This window comes from Mytilus californianus, unplaced genomic scaffold (assembly GCF_021869535.1).
Source record: "Mytilus californianus isolate M0D057914Y unplaced genomic scaffold, xbMytCali1.0.p SCAF_9, whole genome shotgun sequence".
Lineage (NCBI taxonomy): Eukaryota > Metazoa > Mollusca > Bivalvia > Mytilida > Mytilidae > Mytilus > Mytilus californianus.
Window position 1 is genome coordinate 36,099,860 of NW_026262745.1, and position 22,123 is coordinate 36,121,982.

A 22,123-nucleotide genomic window follows, 5' to 3' on the forward strand; every position below is an offset into this window, starting at 1 on the left:
TATAATATATCAAATGGTATTTATGATTGATATTGACGAGTAATAACATCCCCTTACTTTCCAAATTGCATTGTGGTTGAGCAGTTGATAAGTCCTTTCAAACACGTTTAAGTCTCTTAAAAAGCCTAGGACAGGTCTCGTCCAACTGAATACCCCCTGCCCAAAATAACTGCCGTTTTAACTGCCATAAAACATAGTTTGAGCATTGGTTTATTATTTCATGAAATTTCCAAATTATCTTTAGATGAACGTACTAATTAGTTTCATACTTGCTAAATGAATACATTTGTAAATCGAGCCCCTTTTTATTCTTTATTGTATATGCTATGTTTTAAGAATAGTGTTTTCAAAAAGGTTCAAAAATAGAAAGATAAGTTTTCAATTATACACACGATGTTTGAAAAACCCATACAATGATTGCATAATAAAAAAACTATTTACAAAAATACGGAACTCCAAGTTAAAACAAAAAGGGGAAGCCCCAAAAAATTGACAACATCAAACGTTAGACTTCATCAATGAACGGAACGAATAGAAAACAACTGTCATATTCCTGACTAGGTGCAGTAATGGTGATTTAAACATGGTTTTAAAGCTAGCAAAACTTCCCACTTGTTTGACAGTTGTTAATAGTTCTGTTACATTGAAAAAATCGGGCGAGAAACCCAAACCGACAATGGGTTAATGTGACAATAATTATATTCAGCAGCCAATAATTTGCATCCATACATTAAAAGGCTTTTTGTTTTAAACTTTTGAAAATGTTGAGAATTAATAAGCTTTAGTTTGTTATCAGGTATGTTTGTTAATGTCACCACATGTGTGCATGATAAAATCTCCTAAACATGTCAAATACATTAACAAGAGCATTAAACACGTTTTCTTAAAATACTGGGCATGCATAGACCGTACCTAATATTTCCTCCTACCTAATGAAATAAAAAGTCAACCATATTGAAATAAGTATATTTACTAAAATCTACATATATACCCAGTTGCAGCTATACGTCTGCTTGAAACCAATAAAAGAGTCATCAGTAGGAACAGACGTTCAAATCTCGTTAACATATACGAATAAACAAACTTGAAGAGAATACCCAAAAGAATCGTAACGAAGCGGAATAACATCTCCTGATATGCATGCATTACCAAATTTGGTAATCCAAACAGTTTGACTTTCTAGATCGTTCCAACATATTTGCATTGGTGTGGGTAGATATGTTGGATCGATATAAACATACGTAAACCTGTTTCGATTGAACACAGTGGATTTGCATAATGTCAACAGTCTTCACTTAGGCTCATCATGTACGTATACCGGTGTCTATGTAAATTTGTTTGATGTGGCAAACAGCAATATATACAAATAAACGATGCATTAAATGTACGTGTTAATAAAGCATTATCAAATTGGTTTAATGCTTTCGTTTCGTGCTTTGAAAAGTACTTTATTTGAACCTTCATGTTGTTTTTAAACGTAAATGCACTGATAAATATCATTTCAAGCCATTGGAATTGGTTAATGCACTCGGTAGAACCTGTACCGCACTCGAAAAAACCATCACTGCTCTCGAAAAAACCCGGTCATATAAAAATTAATTTATTTTCAAGATGTCCTTCTCAATGTAATACCAAAAAAATGTGTAAAATGTCTATACATTAAGGATAAATAAATTCCATGTATTCATTTCCTTTCACATTTGCATTGGTGTGTTCAAACATAATTTTATTCTATGTTTTGGAATAAAAGCATTGTGAGGCTGCATTAAATTTTTTAGTACAAAATAATGTAGGGTTGATAATATGTTTTTATCACACATAATAACTTACCTTGTATGATATCGTATATTAAGTTCAAGCATGCATTTCATATATTACCAGAAAGGACGTCTGTTTGTTTACATTTTTTATCATATTCACTCTGAAAAAACGTGGTCACACTCGAAACTACTCGATCATATCACTCGAAAAACATGATCCCAGCCGGATGCTTTACCTTCTTTGTTACTAGTTAGAGATTTCTGATCTCTTTTATCTATACTGAAATAATTTACGAACGTGGACGAATTTCAATGGTGAACACTTTAGTTGATTGTTGATTGATATGTATTGGGTCCTTCATCTGATAATTTTATTTTTAATCATCTGACAATTATATTTTTTTACTACAGACTGTGTGAATAAGGTCTTGCTGCAATCTTCAAATGAACATGAACGAAATATATTGAAGTAGTACGTTCTCTTTTTAACGTTTCGTTATTATTGATAAATTTATGATGCTTAATCATTGATATATATTTTTTTTTGTGTGTATTAAAAACGAGAATAACACGAGGTATGTCATGATAATCCAAGATATATTCCTTTATTTAAAAACATATTTATCAGACCATGATCCCCGAGTAACATGTATAAGACAAGCTAGACATCAGATACACAGTACACCATTGCATAATTCATTTGTGAGCATAAAAACCAAATAAGTTTACAAACATTACAAAAAACAACTATATAAACACAGTTTTCACTGAGAGAATCTGTACTTTTGTTTAATTAGTTACATAACTATTGTCGTTGATTTCGTAATTACTACGAACCGCCATGAGATTATACTCGGTAACACAAATTTTACCAGTAGAAATTGAAAGCTTTATAATTAAAGCTTCTAATTTGAATGTACTTGTTACTTTCAAAAATAACCATTGTATGTTTGCGATGAAAGTAATAGAAGCCATACGCACTAGCCCAGTAGTCAGTACGTCTGTTTTGACATGAATTATCATTGATATGGTCATAATTATAAATTTTGAATCACCATTGCTCTTAAACTTCGTACTTTATTTGGCCCTTTTAACTTTTTTAATTCGATCGTTACTGATTAGTTTTTTGTGGACGAAACGGGAGTCTGGCGTTAACTAATGTTAAGCCTAGTACCTTTGATAAGTTTATTCATAAATCATTTAAAGGCATAGGAAAAAATAGGTTAAGAACAGGAGCCTACGCAAAGCCAATTTTTTTAAGTTTCAAGTACAATTACCTGATTCTCTGATTTAGCAAGTCAAAAGCACGATTAATACCGACTAAACTATTCGACAAACACATTTCGTGTAAACATCAGAAAAGGTTTTTTTATACACTTTTAAACGTCTTGCTTTTTACTTCAACAACAAATTGATTGACTCAACTTTTTTAATTTTTTTTATGGTTTTTTATTTCAAATTTATAGACCACTTCCTCACCACCAAATGACTCCTCAGAAACCGACTTGCAAACAAACACACAAAATAATAAGTAACATTTGGTCCAGATAATCGAAATAATTCATGAACTTGTAATAATGTAAATGACGTTTGTCGCTGTCTGACATATTTGGTTTTTGGTTTATTGTTTGTGCATACATAATGCCGTTGGTTTTATCGTTTGAATTGTTTTATATTTCGTCATGTTGGAACTTTATATAGCTTTATATGGTTTTAAATGGGTTTAATTTTGCCCAGCATTGATGGTTATCATAACTTGTTAACATCAACGCCATTTCGTCTGTGGTAGACAGTTGTCCTATAGGCAATCATATCACATCCAATTTTTCACGGTACACATACAATTTATATAACATGTTTAATATTAAAGTTATTTTTATCAAGGGAAGGTAAATTAAATGCATTAAATATTCCAGTCATTTACTTCCGACTTTTATAATTATTTCATATACAAGTATCGCCTTTAACCGGAACAACTAATACACGCATTATGCCTGACCATGTTGGCCTTGAAATTTATGCATTTCCACAAACAAATTGAAATTCGTCAATCAATAACAGGATGTATTTTTTTTAACAGCAAACGATTGGTTAATACAGACATATGCCGCTTGGTTGAAAATTCGTTCAATCTTATAAATACTACATGTGCACATCAAAGTTGTTCATATCTTATTTCAACGAGCGCATCAGAGAAAGCAGGATGGCTCATAATTACCAGGTAAGATTTCAATGCACTTTTATGCATACAGTTATTAGCCTTTTCTTTAATTATTGTGCATATTTATCATGTTTACGATTATGGTTGTTCAGTAAATCATTTTACATATTTGTTCGGATATTTTCAAAATTAACAACCAAATAAATTCAAAACATAAAGGGATTTAAACATATGATTTAATTTTTGTTAACAAAACTGTTTTTGTGGCCTCTAATTAACAATCGGTCAAAGTGTTGTTTAAATTTACTTTGAATTTGTTGTAATATTCTTTGACTTTTCCTGTTGCCTGTAACGCGTGTTTATATGGATATACCATTGTTCAAGAACAAAAATAGGCCTGAATCAGTTAGAATGACAATTGATCCAAAGCTAACTAAAATGGTTTTGAAGTTATACTTAAAAACAGAAATATATATATTTCTATTGTATGTTTATATAATAATTTCAATATTAGGGCTTAACAATAAATACAAACTGATAAATAATGCTAGAAAGCAGTGATCGGAAATAAAATATAATGAATGCGGTTGGTTGAGAAATGAAATAGTTTTATGAAAAGTATAAATTAATGCATTTTAAAAGAATGAGATCATAATTTTAATTGGACGACAATCTAAGTTTGACAGTCAAATGATGTGGTAATAAAGTGTATATTGACACGATCGAGTCTTGCTAATCATTGAAATAAATAAGAACAAAATATGTCTGACTCAACTATGCATATGACTTCAAATAATAGTATTCACATATATATTTTACGTAAATTTATTATTTACAGCTATGTTTGATAGTTTTGATTGTGGTATTCCTATCTCAAAGTGCTTGCTTTGCACAGTTCGTACCAGGACCAGACACATCAGAACAATTTTTTGTAATTGAAGGCCTTGGAGATGGAGGTAAATGAATGTTGATTTGATACATGATTGTGAACATTGAATATTACACATTCATGTGAAATATGATAAATATGATTATCAATAGTATGATGTTTTATCCTCGTCTTTTATGAAGATTATATGAGTCCGTTCAAAGACTGCTTAACACAATTTGCTGTGAGAAATAAGGCAACTTTCATGCCTTTCACGCATAAAATATGATTGTTTTTAAACGTTAACACATTTTATTATATAATACTTGATTTAAAAAAATTGTAAGCAGCTTAGGGACGCATGATAAATACAAATGGATGCTATTTTATGTTTTGATATTTTAAAATATTTTGAAATTACAATATTTTGTTTTTATTTTTCTAAACGTTTCCTTTCTCACTGTAATAAAAAATTGAAATAATTAAATATATATATATGATAATACATTCTTCATGACTAGAAGAATATAATGTTTTTATTATATCAGTTGTTTCCGTTTTTTTTTTTTTGTATACGCATTAATCGTATTACTATCTACATAATGATAAGAATCTAACCTAATATCCTTTTTAAGGCAAATACAGTTCTAAACAACAGCGATTAATCGTATTATACAGCTTTTCCGTTTCCTTCATTTTCCCAGTTTGCACCAGAAGTTAGTACCAAATTGAACAATCGTACTTTAGCTGTTGTTTCGAAATTTACCCTTTATAGGATTCTAAACAAAAACTATTTACCATAAGATATATTCCACTATTTGCCAGATGTTGCTTGTATTAAAACCTTTTTGTTATACATGTACCAATTTTGTCACGTGCTGACGAACGATAAGTTTTATGTTTAAATATATCTCATTTAAAAGTCTTTGTTTGAAATACATAGTGATAAATAAACACGAATAGTGTGCAGTGATCACATCGATATGTTTATGTCGGAAGTTATACGGTTACTTTTTTGACATCGTGGAGTAATTAATGCATGGAGTTGTAAATCAATGTTTGTTTACACAGTTTTAGCTGCTACATCCCAATTATTGTCAAGTTTACCAATTATGTCTGTTTAGGTTGTTTATCCAATTTTAACAATGTGACGGAACTATAAACAACTGTACTGTAAGTGAGAGGTTTAGCTAGCTATCAAACCAGGTGAAACCCTCCATTGTTTCTTTAGAAAAAGCTTGTACCAAGTTAGGAATATGACAGTTGTTTTCCTTTCGTTCCGTTGGTTGATTTAGTCTAGCGTTTGATTCTGACACGTTTTCTGGACTTCCCACTTTTTGAATATAACTTGAAGTTCGGTATTTTTCTTAATACTTCTTTGATATTTACTTGTGTGTGTAACTTCCATTACAATATAAACATCCATGGTTTAAACTGGTTAAGTTAATACTTATAAAGGTTATAAGAATAGGAAATATCCTTTTACGCTTTCCTTTTTTGCTGACATGATTTAATGATAAATGATATGATTATAACTATATATTATTGTTGCTTTTTCAATGAAATCTACACTGAGCTATGCATATCGATATAAGTAAGTTTTATTATTTCTTTCGGGGGTGGTTGGCGGCTTGTTATATCATTTGTATCGAATAAAATTGATAAGCTCTTACCATTTTTTGTATGTTCAGTATCTTTAGTAAATCAACTAATTGGGATTCACAAGGGAAGATAGAGATAAAAGGGGACAGGATTGTAGTTACGCATTCGGAAGATATCCATCGCCATTTGTAAAACAGATATTTCATAACGGTTAATCAACTCGTGATGGCGTGCGTAAAATTTTCGAAAGGATAAAAGTGAGACATGTCAAGTTGGAAGTGTTGCAACCGACTCACATAGACTTGTGATATCAGGATATCTAACACAAAACTTTTTATTAAAAAAATGAGTTAACTAAACAGGACCGCATCTATCTGAATCAACTGATCATGACTTGAGTTTGTTTATGTTCAATACCATCTAAATATCCTCAGCACACATTTCATAACATAAAATCATGATTAATATTTTTTCCTAAGGTTCTCTAGGAGCTGGTGCAGAGACTGGTATAGTAGGTAATACAGGGCCTGATTTATCAGCTTTTTTCCCTCTTTTACTACTTGCACCCTTATTACTTGCGGCAACGGCACCGGCTGCACCAGCAGCGCCAGCACCGGCTGCGGCAGCACCAGCACCAGCACCAGCACCAGCACCAGCACCTGCTGCACCGAGTCCATCAGTAACAACGCCAGTCCTACCCACTAGTAAGTATAGTTTACCACACTTAATTTTACCTGTTCATTGTTGTTTAGCCAGGAAACCTCCTTGAGCAAAATAAAATGAGTAGATAACCTCATAAATAAGCTTACATCGCTGTTTATTGTGAATAGTTGTTTCTTTGGCAATCGTACCACATCTGCTTATTTTATATAAATATATTATATATGTAAGCCTCAAATGTATGTCCAACCTCAAATCTGTGTCCTTTTCTCAGACCTGTGTCCTATTCTATATTGTGTCATAGACGTCACAAATCTGTGTCCTTTCTCAGACCTGTGTCCTATTCTATATTGCGTCAAGGACGTCACAAATCTTTGTCCTTTGTTTCCTCAAATATGTGACTTTTCAAAAAGGTATGCATTGAACTGTTTGTTGACGTAATAATTCTCAAAACGTCTTCAAGGAAATATTTTTGTTGTCAAAGACCGTTAATACAATTTAAATATTCGAAATAAATCGACATGAGTTAAGGCAACTTAAAAGTTTATATGTGTTGAACTATGTACATACAGGGGTATGACAAGGATAAATTATAAAGGATAAGGAATTGAGACCGGAAATAGATTTGACTTTTACATATATAAAAAATTTAAGTACACTGTCCACTTTTGATACACACAGAAGGCCAAGATTAATTTTCCAAAGAAAAAAAAAACATTAGCAAAATTGGTTTAAAAAATAACTATGTGCATAAAATACAAAATTGTTATTTAAACTGTAATATTAACTTCCTTTACGGAGATAGTGAATGTCATAAAAGCGTCTACCTTTTTTTTTATTTTGATTTTTTCTAATGGTTCCCTCTAAAAAAGCTAGTCTAAAAGTGGGGATAAAATTGCGACGTCCTACAATCTTACGAGCTTGCACGTGACAGCGAGGAGTTTAAGAAGAAAAGATGATAATTAAAATAGAATAATTGATAACAAATATGTGTATCAAAAAATAGTATTGAATGTTTTAGTTAAGAACTTTCTGTTTTCCTGTCGATACTTTCGAACAGAAGCCATGAAATGAAGTTTCAGTATTTTTGTGGCTGTTTAAAATATAGTTTTTATAACATTTTTTAAAAGCTAATGGCTTCATTTATTTTTAAAATCCCACCCATTCAATGAACCACTGAAAAAAGATCAATGGACGACGCACGATTGAATGAAATTGTTAATATTGTGGTGTAAAGGGTTGTCTAATATACAGTGTTTACTGAATCGTTTGGAGCCTATTTTTCAAATGATGATTGGTTATTTTATTATCAACATTATTTTCTTCTTTTTTTCAGTTTTTTTTTTATTAAAGTTCTTTAGACACCATATAGGGTTAATTATAATCTGAAGAACATTTTTCTGGTCATCCAATGCAATAATAAGAGATTTTATGTTGATCCAGGAACACAAACTTTAGAAGCATTTCAGAAATATTATTTATTATTTTCATTGAATTTAATCATGACCTACCAATGGTTGTTATCGAAAGAAAACGTGTTGTTGAGCCCAGCTTCATACGATGCCATGACGCCTTTGACATTAAGAAGTTTTAATTTTACTGCACAAATGTGGATTTTGATAAACATTCATTTTGTTTTGTTCCACAAAAATCGAAGGAAGAAAAAAGTCACAACAGGACAAGGAGATTTCTGAATGAGGTAGATAAATCCCTTGGACAAGTTTTATAACCGATAGTTTCATAAAACATCATCCTTATTTTCGTGTAGGTATCGAAGTACTGTTCATGAGCATTTGCGCTGCTAACAAATAATATCCATATTTTCAAGCTAATACCGAAGTTTACTGGCTACTGGTTTTGGTGATACACACGTGACTACCAACTGTAACTCACAATAAAGAAACACAAATGTCTGGATATAATGTACTCTCAAAAATGTTCTGCATAATAACTAACTAATTGCAAAACGATTATTTCAACGCAAACTTTCAAATGAAAACTTTAATCAGAACATCAAAATTAAGGTCTTTACAGCTAATTGTTACGAAACAAGAGTAAACTTTTGTTATAATCGTACATTGTACTTACAATTCTTTTACAAATAAATTTTATATTTTCTTGCAATGTGAGTATATTCCTTTCTCCTTTTTTCTTGCCTTTCTGTTTTCTCTTTTTTTCTTCTCTCCGTTTTTCTTTTTCTTTTCATCTTTTCTTCGTTTTCTTTTTCTTTTTCTTATTATCTTTCTTTTTCTTCCTTTGTGTTCCTTTTCTATGTTTAAATATCAGCTGATTTGTAAACTGAACATATTCATGCGTATAACGTACATCAATTCTACCCCATATTTTGCTGCTCGAGAAGCAATGAATGTATCTTCTATATTTTTATATAAAATTTGCATTCACTTTGGCTACGCTTTTTGCCTTAATAACGTTATGCAACCTTTGACGATGCTCATTCATTCATTCCGTAATAGTGTTTTTCGACATCATTTTAATTGCAATTTTTTAAAAGTTTTAAACAAATGTGTTTTTTTTATACAAATAGCAACATGTGTTCTGCAATGCCCTGCAACGTACATGATGTTAGCCGACACAACGATTAGTCCTAATTGTTACCTTGGTAGTGGAACTAGAACGGTACCTTGGCAAGAAGCTTTGGTGAGTATGCTAATTAATCACTATTTGCAAGGACGAGCAGGTAACCTCGAAAACAAACAGGAATCAAAAACCGTGCTATACATTGAATTGATATGTGAGAAGAATATAATATAATAATAAAAACATTTTTTATGTATTTGTCACCTTAAATTACAGAATTCTTAAAGTCTGACTAAAGTAATGTTATACGTTACCAGTAATTTAGAATTTTGATTGAAGACTGTATTACAAAACTTTGCATTTTACGAAATGCTAAGAAAATTCTACTCCAGGAATATATTACCTTATATGTATTTGACAAAACCCTTTGGAATTTGTGGTCCTCAATCCTCTGCAACTTCTTACTTTATTTTACTTTATTGTTTTTTTTTATCTGAGCGTCACGTATGAGTCTTTTGTAGACGTAATGCGCGAACAACATTGTAATCCCGGTATCTATGATGAGTTTAGTTATCCGATTTTGAATTCGAAGAATGACAAATTTCAATCCCTATCGTATAAGTTGTATCTTAATTCACATTGTATGTGCTGTGTTCATGATAATGTCGCTTGAGTTTTTTTCTATATTAGATTATGTAGTACTTTTGTTTCAAGGGCTGTCAACTTTAGGAAATATAAAGGTTTTTAATTTGTATATTTGAAAAACCCTTGACGCCTTTAAGGATGTTAAGCTTAACCAAAACAATTAGACATGATTTGATCTGATTCATCAATAACATTCATAATTTATAGAATATCTTTTCTGCCAAAAATAGTACAAAATAACTGAATGGTCTTTGACATTATATTTGCACCGGATTGTAGTCCAAATAAAAAAAAATGGGAATATATGTCGTTTAAACAGGAACATATGCAAAATAAATAAAACAAAAATTTCTATTATGTGCTTGAGCTGAAAACAATACTGGCTAGGCATACACGCTGACAATGACAAGTACGTACTTAGTCGAAATGGTATTTATGTCACCCTACAAAATTTCAGGCGAATTGTCTAGAGACACCAGGTGCCTACCTGTGGAGACCAAACACTAGACAAGAAGCCGAAGCAGTTAGAACTAAATTAGGTATAGGTAAGTTGAGAGTGTATTATTAATTCTTTTTTTATTGAAGTTATTCAAACGGAAATAAAGATCGATTATTTTTATCTATGCACCCTATTTACTTGTATTAAGTAATTGTGAAATAATTGATGTGTAAGAGCGCCAAACAGCCATTAGTACGTCATGATACAGAATAGCTTCTATTTTATTTGAGGTATATGTTCATTCATTGTTTTAACATTCGAAAGATAAATGGAACTTGTAAAAACCGTACACTTTACATTTATATAAGATCACATGTCCTATAATGAATCATTGCAATCATTTGCTTAACATTTATGTATAAAATTTAAATAAAATAACTATAGATATTTATTGTGAGCATATCTTATGCATATTTGTAAACAAAATTGTGATATGATAGTAAAGAGATGTTATTGCGGTAATTTGATTCCATAATATACCTTACTGTAAATTTATCTTCTTTGCTTTATGGCAAGACCAGTTACCCTGTTGTTTTATTTATTTTTTAAATGGATATTCAACAATTCAGAAAAAATTTCCAATAGGCCCTCTTGTTTTTTTATGTTTTTTTTTTCTTTTCTAATTTTTCATTAGCAGCAATATCTTACCAAAAAAATTCGAAATTCGAAAACTACACAAGCTTCAAAGATACTGCAGCAGCTGGAGGAAGTTATGTCATCTTTTTCCTTAATATATCATCATAAGAAAGTATTAACAAACAATACCGAGCTGCAAGATAAATTAAAAAAAAGGTGGAAGTTCATAAAAATTGACAAATCAAACGTTAGAGTTTATCAACCAACTTAACGAATGGAAAGCAACTTTCATATTCCTGAATTGGTACAAGCATTTTCCGAAGAAATTGGTGGGTTAATCCTGGTATTATAGCTAGTTAAACCTCCCACTTGTATGACAATTGTTTACACTTCCAAAATGCAAGTGTGTAAGATATTTATAAAATAATATTGAAATGATTTTTAAACTCAATTGTTGAATTTACGCATTGGAACTCCATAAAAAAATATAAGCCGGAAATACATGAAAAGATAAAACCGATTCTTGTATTGAGCTGTAAGTTTGAAAAATTCCTGCCAGTTTGGGCCTGCATTTGCTTTGTTACAATAGCATCATGCAGGCTTTATACTCCATTTATAAGTTAACAAAGTTAAACAAGTTTATGGTTTAAACAATGTTTTTAGACTAAATACACGAGTTGAGATTTTAGAAATGATTACTTCGTCCAAAACCACATATCTGTCGTTTCTTACATGAAATGAATGAGAAAATAGTTTACTATGCAGAGGGTAACTATGTGACCTAAGGTCTTACCATAGACCATATTTTGGTAGACCTCGCATGGAATCAGTCTCATTAATCTGTTCCATGTCTCAACTCTTATGCAGTCATTTTATAAGGGTATTCGGTGCTTGCAAAGTGCTTTTCTGAATTATCTTCACCTAGAATGATGAAAGGTCAAGGATGTGTTTATACTTGATTACAGTAGAAGCATTAGAATAAAAAAGAAACCTATACTGAAAAGCCAATTTTACCTAAGATCAACTTCGCCTGATTGAGTTTGTACTAATTGGATTAGTCTTATAATAATTTCAAAATATCAATGGAGCAAAAATAAGATAGGTATGTTATTAATCTTGTCTGTGCTGAACTCTCGAGCTGATGACATCACTAGTTGTCAACCCAGTGTTAGGTATAACAAAAACAGCTGATGAGTTTGGTGCATCCGAAGCGCCTTCTACATTTACCTTTATGAATTATGTTATGAGGAAGAACACCATCACGAGTTGGTTGGCTGATACGATATGTCTGTGTCTCATATCACTGGCGACATGTTTTCGTAGTCTGAGATCTATAGATACCAGAAACGTCCTCTAATCTGTAATGTTATCTATTGTGTCCTACTTCCGATTTCGACATTTTTACTGAATGTTTGGATTCGCATGGTTGGTGATGCCTGCACAGCAGGAGACGCTTACCAGTTCGATCCACCAAATCTAGCTCCAAGACGATAGAAGTAGTCCTAGAAACTAGAAATCTGAATCAAACGTGTCAAATTCGCTACATTGTATTTTACACCGAACATACAGCGCATATTATATTTTTTCTTTCAATCGCGTGTCCTATTTTGTTAACATTTTCGAGTTACGATTCTGAAAAGTAGGAGATTCAAGATACATTTTTCTTTTTTTTTGGGGGGGGGGAGGGGGGGGTGCCAGTACTAAGTCAGGAATACGGCAGTTGTTTTCATTCGTTTCGTTGGTTGGTACAGTCGAGCATATGATCTTGTAAGGTTTTATGGACTTTTCTTTTTTTTCATTTACTTTGGAGTTCGGTATTTTTGTGCATAATTTTTTTTTAAATAACTGATTTTCTATCAAACCATTTTACATTTGATTTTTCTTGTAGGCGAAGGCATAAATGTGTGGACCGGTGCAAATGATCTGGTAAACGAAGGCGTGTTTTCATTTATTGTAGAAAATAGCGGATTTGTACTCACCGCTCCCCCATTTGGCATGGGTAAATTTAACTATTTTAGATATTTAGCAAAAATACATAAACAACACAGATAATTAATGTGGTATTTTTTTTCAATTTTTTGATGTAGTTGACTTTTGCTGTTATTATGATACCCTACAATTTAGAAACGACGAAAATCGAGAGTAGGGGAAATAAAAAAAATAAATGTGGGATATACGTCAATGAGACAGCAAACAAACAACACAAAAACAATAAAGGAATCTATAAGTCAATTTGTGGTCTCCTACAATAGATAGGTGTCTACAAAAGGTTTAGATTAAAAGAGACTAACAAGGATCTGCCTTCAACACAATTTTGAAAAAAAAACTGAGCATCTGATAAACAGTAAATTTAGAGAATTCTGCCGTATCAAAGATATTACACCTCAAGACAGCAGTGCACAGGACTACTGGAATGATGTCATAATCAGGGTCGAAACTTAAAGGCCTCAATGCGACCTGTTAGAGTTGAATTGATTCACTAAAGACAAATACTTCCATTCATTGCGGAAAAAAAAACAATTGAATACACAGTGCATCTGATATAACGCTAAGGAATAAGTTATTAATTAGAATATATAATTAGCAGCAAAACGATCGTCCATAAGAAGGGGAAAACTATACTGCCAGAATGTGTACTATATTGTTTTGTACCCTTTGTGTTATATAAGATGAAATGTGAAATAAATCGTCGGTTAATTATTTAGCCGGAACGATAGGAACTGCAGCTACTGATGACTGTGTGGCAATAAATAAACCAACCGCAGCAGATTATCAATGGACTGCCTTTCCATGTGAAAACGTTTACACATACGTTTGCGAAGTTCCACCAGTAAGTCTAATACTTCATTTAGCTAATACTTAGGAATAGTCTATTTCTTTAAAAAACGTATTTCGTAAATATAAGAAACTGTTATATTTAAACAAATCTTTTAAGTGCAATTGTAATAACTTCGTTTCAAGTAATCTGATTGCATGTAATACGTTCAATGTCAAATTTTGTGGTATATCAACAGCTTCATGCGAACATGTCGTCATTGCCAAATGACGTCACTTATATTTGATAACTTACTATTTTCTGGAATGAACGAAGTCCTATTTTGCTTTAGGATACCTATTTCTTTCAAAATAATAATAACAAAGAGTGTTTTAATTTGGAATGATACTCTCTGCTCCTTTTCAATATTTTGTAAATTGCTGATTTCACGTCACAAACTTTCATGATATGGTTAGAATTATTGAATGAAGAAAAGCTTCGAAATCTGCGGAAAATGAAAAGCTGAAGACACATAATAGGCATTCAAACTCTATATTTATTTTCGTGTTTCTTTTACTTTATCGTGTTGTGTTTTTCAGAGATGTCCATAGAGAGTATGCTTGCTGCCATCGTAGAATATTGTTGATGATTGGTACAATAAAATTGTAAAAGAAGACTTATCTTTTCTTATAAAAAAAACACCAAAAAGAAGATATCAAGGTGGCATAAAAAAATTGTTAATCGATTAAAACTAACAATACAGGACAAATAAATCGTATAAAAGTGAAGCACAAGAAATCGTATAAAAGTGAAGCACAAGTCCACAGAAAACTAAGCAGACAAACAAAAAAATGAGCATCGCGAACCCCACCGCCCCTCCTCCCTCTCAAAAAAAATATAAATATATAACAAAAAACAGAAACAAAAACAATACAAGACAAAAAACGAACGAAAACGAGAACAAAAACCAATTTATACTGCTTATAGTAATAATTTAAGCACTTAACTGATAACCAATGATCTTGGTGTTATTGTGATAATAATTTATTCGTCAGATATCCTTTTTTAACTTTTTATTAGGTAGTGATTATTGGAAAAGACAAAAAATGCAAGCTGATGGAACTAAGGGTCGTTTTCTGATCCCCAAGGAAAACTGTATCTTACCATGACTTACAATTTATCATTTATCAGAGCCTATCAGAGTTAGAAAATTAAAACAATACTTTATAAATTTAATGCGCCCAAAGCGCTTTTCAGGATTTTCCTTCATCAGTAACGCTCAAAGCCGAAGACTTGAAAGTCAAATATGTATAAGAATCGAAACATCGAGGAGCTATATGACCAAGAATGACCTAAAAATAATAGCCAAAATAATTTTTAAATTAAGAACTAAGTTTAAGTTCTTGTGTCTGTCAAAACAATATTCCACATATATGACGCTAGTGCAAATGTTGATTCCATACAAAGGCATTTTGCTGGAATTGACCTAGATCTGCAACGTTTGACAGGTATCACATTCTACGATATCAATTCTAGCAATAAGCTTTGATAACTGTTTGTTTTACCTACTTTTGTTAGGATTGAAATTCTGCCATCATTTCTTAAGGTTTTTTTTGCTTTTTTCGTTATATAAGCAAGTAAGCGTGTAACAGTTATTTGGAGATTTTAGTTTTTTAATATGTTTTTCATGGTTTTTCCTGATTTCCCTATATATAAAAATAAGGAGATGTGGTATGATTGATTCCAATGCCCAGACAGTGGAAGCCATCGCTGGGTAGACATGCCTGCATTAATGAATGTGGCGTCATTTTCCTGTGTTGTTGAGAATTTTCGACATTATCTGTTGTTACGGAATATGTGATTTACTGTTGTTGCGCCATCCCCATATTACGGAAATATTTATGTACTAATAACAAAAATAAACAATTGTCATTGTGTTTTCAAAGTATACGTTCTTCTATCTTTGGTGCTAAATATATTTATATTTTGTCTATGTCTAAATAGTTTTGTTCTATTGTTCAACCTTCAAAAAGTAATTAAAGCATCTTTATTTGATAAATTCTTCAAAATAATGATTCTTCAGGACTCACTTATCATTGTCAACTTAAATGGTAGCTGCCTAATTGTGAACTTTCAATTTCTATGAAGCAGCATTTCTACAGTTACTGCATGTGGAGTATATATGTAGGACTCGGGGATGCGATTGGTACGCTGAAGTGCAATGGTCTTTCTAAGGTGCGATGATCTGCGCCGAAGTGCGAAGGTTCTTTTGCTGGTGTGCGATGGTCTATATTACTTTTTTTCTTCGTTATAACTAATAAATTTCATTTTACATTTAAAACAAATCCCACGTTGTTTTAGTCATTGCAATAAATGCTGGTTTTAACTGAAAATAACCCTTGTGTGTAGCGTTTATAGTGGTCAATTTCATATCATATGAACAACTGTTTATTTTTGTGTAAGCTATTTAAAAAGTACACGACAACGTTACAGTTACGAATGCAATGGCTATTTATCATGATGGATTTCAAAAAAACGTGTTATACTCTCGATGATTTATTTAAAAAATTAACAGCTTATTCTAACAAACAAGTTGACTTCTACATCGACATTCATCTCACTTCGGCGTAGCTACCAACAAGATAACTTCGAAAGTTTTAAATATGTTATCAAGAGTTGGTTGACCGTTGTAGAATATATGTTCCGAATCATCGAGATCATTCACGGTTTTTGGTGGGGATCGTGGTGCTCAGTCTTTAGCTTACTTTGCTGTGTTTTGTAAACTGTTGTTCGTTTTTTTGTTGTTTTTTGTTTTTTTGCTAAGGCATTGTAAGTTTGTTTTCGACTTATGAGTTTGAGTACCTTTTTGATATCTGTAGCCTCTCTTTTACACATATAACAACCGATATGTTTCAATTGTCGTAATACTATCCCAATTGTTCTTTTCCTTGTATAAGACTTCACTGAATGATACTTATTACCTGATTCGTTTTGACGCGAGCAACACAACGGATACCACATTTGGGAGCAGAATCTGCTGAGAGTTTTTTGTTGGGTTCGTATTGGTCAGTCTTTATTGTTCTATCTTTGAAGTGCTTTGTTGACAGTTGTTTGTCTTTTCGTCGTTTTTAGTTATTTGTAAAAGAGTTGTAAGTTTCTCTTTGCAATTTTAATGTCCCTTTGGTATTTTCCACCGATTTTAAGCTCCAACGGACAAGGAGAAATCACACACATGACTGCAAAAGCTCAATATAGCACAAAACACTATGGCGTACACGTGGCTACCCTCAACTATTCATTGATGTCATTAATTTTTTTTTTGCAAAAAAAACTTAAAAATAAATTAGAATCAAATGTTTCCTCAAATATCTAATGCCCTTTTTATAATATGCTAAATTTATTAGTGTTGCTTATTATATGTTATTCTAACCGTCATTGATTCAATGTTAATAAGCAATTTCAGCAGTCATGTTTCTGGTACTCTCTTAATCATGGCATGTTTTTTTCCAACAAAGCAAAATATTTCATCAAAACGTTGTTGTTAAAGTCTAATTGCACAATATCAGATAAAAAATCGTCTCTTATTAATTGCAATTTATCCAAATGGAGACATTGTTTGTTTACACCAGATTTACATTATATATTTCAAATTCCTTTCTATGTTCGTATGTTCGGAATTCTATGCGACTGTCATACAAGTGAGAGGTTCAGCTAGCTATTAGACCGGGGTTAATCCATAATTTTCTACATAAGGAAATGCCTGTACCAAGTCAGGAATATGACAGTTGTTTTCCATTCGTTTGATGTGTTTGAGCTTTTAATTTATGCCATTTGATAATAGAAAATAAACAAACATAAATAAATAAGATGATAATGGCATAGGATGATTATGATAGCTACTATACTATTTTTACCCGACCTTGATCAGATACAGATTATAATAAACTGTAAGGTACTAGGTATTTTCAAACAGTATTTTTCAGAAAAAGTCGAAATATTTATTGCAGACTCGCATTTAGCTACGTTTCAGAATGTTTTATGAGTTCTCGGGAAATCAGAAGTTCTTCATTGAATATTCGATTGAGCAAAAAATCTGAGAACTAATCTAGTTTGTATTGGATACCTTATCTTCATAAAACTCCATACAAACAACGGGAAATTGACCAAGGGATTGTTCGATAGATTGACTAAAAATGTAATCCGCAGTGAAAGAGGGATTGCAAAAATACTGGGATTCTGTTCACACGCGTGGTGGCATTAACCATATGTGAAATCTTAAGAGCTCTAAAGAACTTCTTGATAATTTTAAATCTCGGTACTTCTCTGAAATAATGTTTATCAAAACGTTTGATTATTCCACCCTTTACACAACTATACCACATGAAAATTTTAAAATCCGTTTAAAAGAAATAATCCACGATACTTTTCTCCATACAGAAGGTACGATACCTCTCAAAATAGGATACAATTCGGCAAATTTTGTTAAAAATAAACACGAGGATAAAACAACTTACACCGATTGCCAGATTGCCAATGAGACAAATAACACAGAAATTACATATATTGAATGTCTATTTATTGAATTGTCTATTATGTGAAATAAGTTTAAACCAGTTCTCACTTTTTTCAAGTCTTTAACAAGCTCAAGCAGTTGTTACCAGATTCAAGGGTTGAAGTTTTCTGTTTAGATTTTGAGTCAGGTATATATTTTTTTTATTATAAAGTAGAAATTAACTTATTGTATTATCTTACTATTAAAATGATAATTAAAAAAAATCTATAAATGTATTATTTTACTTTTTTTCTTTTTTTTTTTTATTACATTGACGTATTTGTAAATGAAGCAATTATATACTTTTATTATTATTAAAATAAATTAAACAATGAGTAGCTCAAACTATGAAATCTTAAAATATATCTATTCACTGTTAATCACCTAGAATTGGTCGTGCTACATACGGGTTGTGGTATATGTAATTAAAACAAATATATGTACATATATAGTCTTTATAATAAACGTCACATGTCTATGTATTGCATATTTTATTGTTTATAATAATATTGTTTGTATACTACATGCCCTCCTGGGGCCGTAATTTGGTGAATAAAAATATCTATCTATCTATTCACTTTTATTATATATTACTTTATTCTAACAGGAGCATGGTCAGCTATAAAGACGGTATTCCCGACAGCAAAAAAATCAAGGGTTGCTCGTTCCACTGGACCCAGGCCGTCATGAGGAAGGTAGCAACACTTGGTTTAAAGTGCCAGTATAACCAGAAACAGGCCACTCACCTTTTCATCAGGAAACTACTTGCATTACCCTTCCTGCCTGCAGACCACATCAGGCCAGCATTTCTCCAACTGGTAGAATCCACCACCAATGCCACGCAACAACTAAACGAGTTGATGACATACCTTCTTTGTAGGACGTGGTTCTCCAGTACTGTGTGGAGCGTACGTCAGTGGTCAGTCTATCGCCAGTCCGTGAGAACCAACAATGATGTTGAAAGTAATTTAAAATACTATAATTTGATTTACATTTACAATAATTGATCAGAAGAAATCATTACTAATCAACAGCGTATAACAAATTAAAATATTATTATAGAAAACAAAAGAAGATCCTTAATTTGTGTAACGGCTGGTTTATTAGATGTCATTTATCTGTATGATATATAGATGTAAAATTCCGTATTAAATATGTATTTAAGTTCTGCTATGTGTATATACTGCAACTTTTTAACATTTCTTTTCTTATCCTGCAGGATGGCATAGACGCTGCAACGGCAAAGCTGGACGGGCCCACCTTCACTTCTATAGGATAGTTCCTGCCTTCCGTAAAGAAGCCAAGACAGTAAAGCTAACCCACAGACTCGTTAGTAGGCAGCAAGTGACCCGGTACCAACGAGAGACCTATCGCCAGATGCAGGGTAAACTGGTTGACTTATGGGACCGGCTAGACGCCAACACACTGAAGACCTCAGAGTTCCTCAAACGGATTGGGTATATGTACGCACCACCTGTTCCTGGTCCAGCAGACATACCAGACTCCGACTATTCTGACTCCGACTCCGACTTCGAGTGAATGATAACTTAACTTGTGTTTGTGTACTTTGTGTTTGACAATCATTATACTATGTCAACTGATTTTTTTGGTTTGTATATGTACTCTGTATTGTGTGCTATGTATATCTTTCTGTATGTTTCAGTGCTTGATATTGCTAATCATGTAATCTAGTGCTTTATCTGATTTGAATGCAATTAAAAATTGTTCTTGCTATGTATTGTTAATTGATGATCAGAGTGACCAATAAAGATATGAAATATTTGTATAGTCTTTATTTATTAATTTTGATTTCTTTATCAATCCTTTTCATCATGTTTATCAGTACTGCAATCAAGATGTCGAAAAACTACTAGTAATGCAATACCACACGTCTACAGGACACATAAAAAAAAAGAAAAAAACAAACAAACAAACAAACAAAAAATTATATTTTCCTTACACTGCATGTTCTCCTTCAATTACCTTTATTACGAAAGTCTTATCAAATAGGATAAAGAAATGGCTACTTCCCACTTAGTTCTTTATATGAAAAGAAAATAGTATAATGAACCGAAACAACCAAGGCCGAAACAACCAAGGCCGAACAGGTGTATGGCCGAAACGACATACGGCCGAACGGGTTCATGGCCTAAACGTCTCGAAAGCAAATGTTTGCGGTCTGGACAATGTTCATGTTAGACAACGGATTTCTTGAAATGTTCAGTGTTTGTGACTGTGAGGAAACTATTGTTCTCGACGTACATGTAGTGTTGTTTGGATTAACTGTCGGAACAGATACAGACTGAGAGGTAAGTGCATTTAGGTTCATCATAACAAATGGACAAATATGGCCGTATTTTCACCTCAAAAACTACTCTGTGTACAGACTTACCTGTGCAGTTTGGAAAGTTTTAAGGCCTGGCATCCACTAGATATATAAAAGTTAAATCTATTTTGCATATCAGAAAGATAAAATCTTTTTTTGAATATGATGGGCATTTTTTTTCCTTCCTGCAGAAGGTGCAAAAATAAACAAACACCTGAATTGCATTTGATACTGTCCACTCAGTTACTACCTTTAACTCACCTATAGATGTGTAGATATCTATTGTCCATGCCAATCAAGGACAATCAATACAATACAAATCAGTTGTTACCTGAGATGGAGCATCTCAAAGTTATATCCCAACTTAGTTTATTTTTACACCTTCAGCAGGAACGGAAAAAAATGCCCATCATAATCCAAAAAAGATTTTATATTTCTGATATGCAAAATAAATTTAACTTTTATACATCTAGTGGATGCCAGGCCTTAAAACTTTCCAAACTGAACAGGTAAGCCTGTACACAGAGTAGTTTTTGAGGTGAAAATACGGCCATATTTGTCCATTTGTTATGATGAACCTTAAAATCAGTATTATCCTGTACCAGACTCAAGCTAGCGACCAATTCTAGCGACCAATCAAGCTAGCGACCAATTCTAGCGACCACTAAAGAACACAATGAGAATCAACTTGTCTAAGAATCTTTTTGTGGTATATGAGAAAACCACAAAACCACATTATGAAACAACGTTCTGTTAAAAAGAAAATCTATCTACCAGTACGGTATATATATTGTTTTTTAACGTTTAAATGACCAGAAATGTCCATCAAATTAAGGGAGAAGGGAAACTACAATACGAATGACGTCTGTAGCTGAATGTACTGACTAGTTTGGTTGCTAAATGTCTGCATCAATATCAATGAGTAAAATACAACATGCCAGAAAATCGTAAAAGTCAAAACAATTTAATACAATAGAAAAACAAAGGATATGGGGTATCCCTCCATGACACAAAATCAGTAAATGCACAGCGAAAAACACACAAAAAGCTAAGGAATATTCTTTGTTAACGAACTATTTTTATTCCCCTACATTCGAACACATACTATATGTTATCATATATGTATTTATACAAATAAAGGTGCGCCCCTCTCCGGAGTTTATTCTATTGGGAGAGGGACT

At 32.2% G+C, this 22,123-nt stretch overlaps 1 protein-coding gene across 1 annotated transcript; it reads left to right on the forward strand.

Moving 5' to 3' along the window:
- Positions 1 to 2,115: 2,115 nt before the first annotated feature.
- LOC127715667 (uncharacterized) lies at positions 2,116 to 20,398 on the forward strand. Its single transcript, XM_052221830.1, has 11 exons — positions 2,116 to 2,232; positions 3,841 to 3,981; positions 4,760 to 4,877; positions 6,871 to 7,095; positions 9,597 to 9,709; positions 10,692 to 10,779; positions 13,198 to 13,308; positions 14,015 to 14,139; positions 14,664 to 18,764; positions 19,224 to 19,579; positions 19,836 to 20,398. Exons 2-9 carry the CDS (start codon positions 3,907 to 3,909, stop codon positions 14,673 to 14,675), a joined length of 867 nt encoding a protein of 288 aa, XP_052077790.1. The 5' UTR covers positions 2,116 to 2,232; positions 3,841 to 3,906; the 3' UTR covers positions 14,676 to 18,764; positions 19,224 to 19,579; positions 19,836 to 20,398.
- The last annotated feature ends 1,725 nt before the right edge of the window (positions 20,399 to 22,123 follow it).

Coding starts and splice junctions, on each gene's coding strand:
- LOC127715667 (XM_052221830.1), top strand. CDS start 3,907: ATGTGCACATCAAAGTTGTTCATATCTTATTTCAACGAGCGCATCAGA. Junction 7,096..9,596: donor AACGCCAGTCCTACCCACTA/GTAAGTATAGTT, acceptor TTATACAAATAG/CAACATGTGTTCTGCAATGC. Junction 9,710..10,691: donor TACCTTGGCAAGAAGCTTTG/GTGAGTATGCTA, acceptor ACAAAATTTCAG/GCGAATTGTCTAGAGACACC.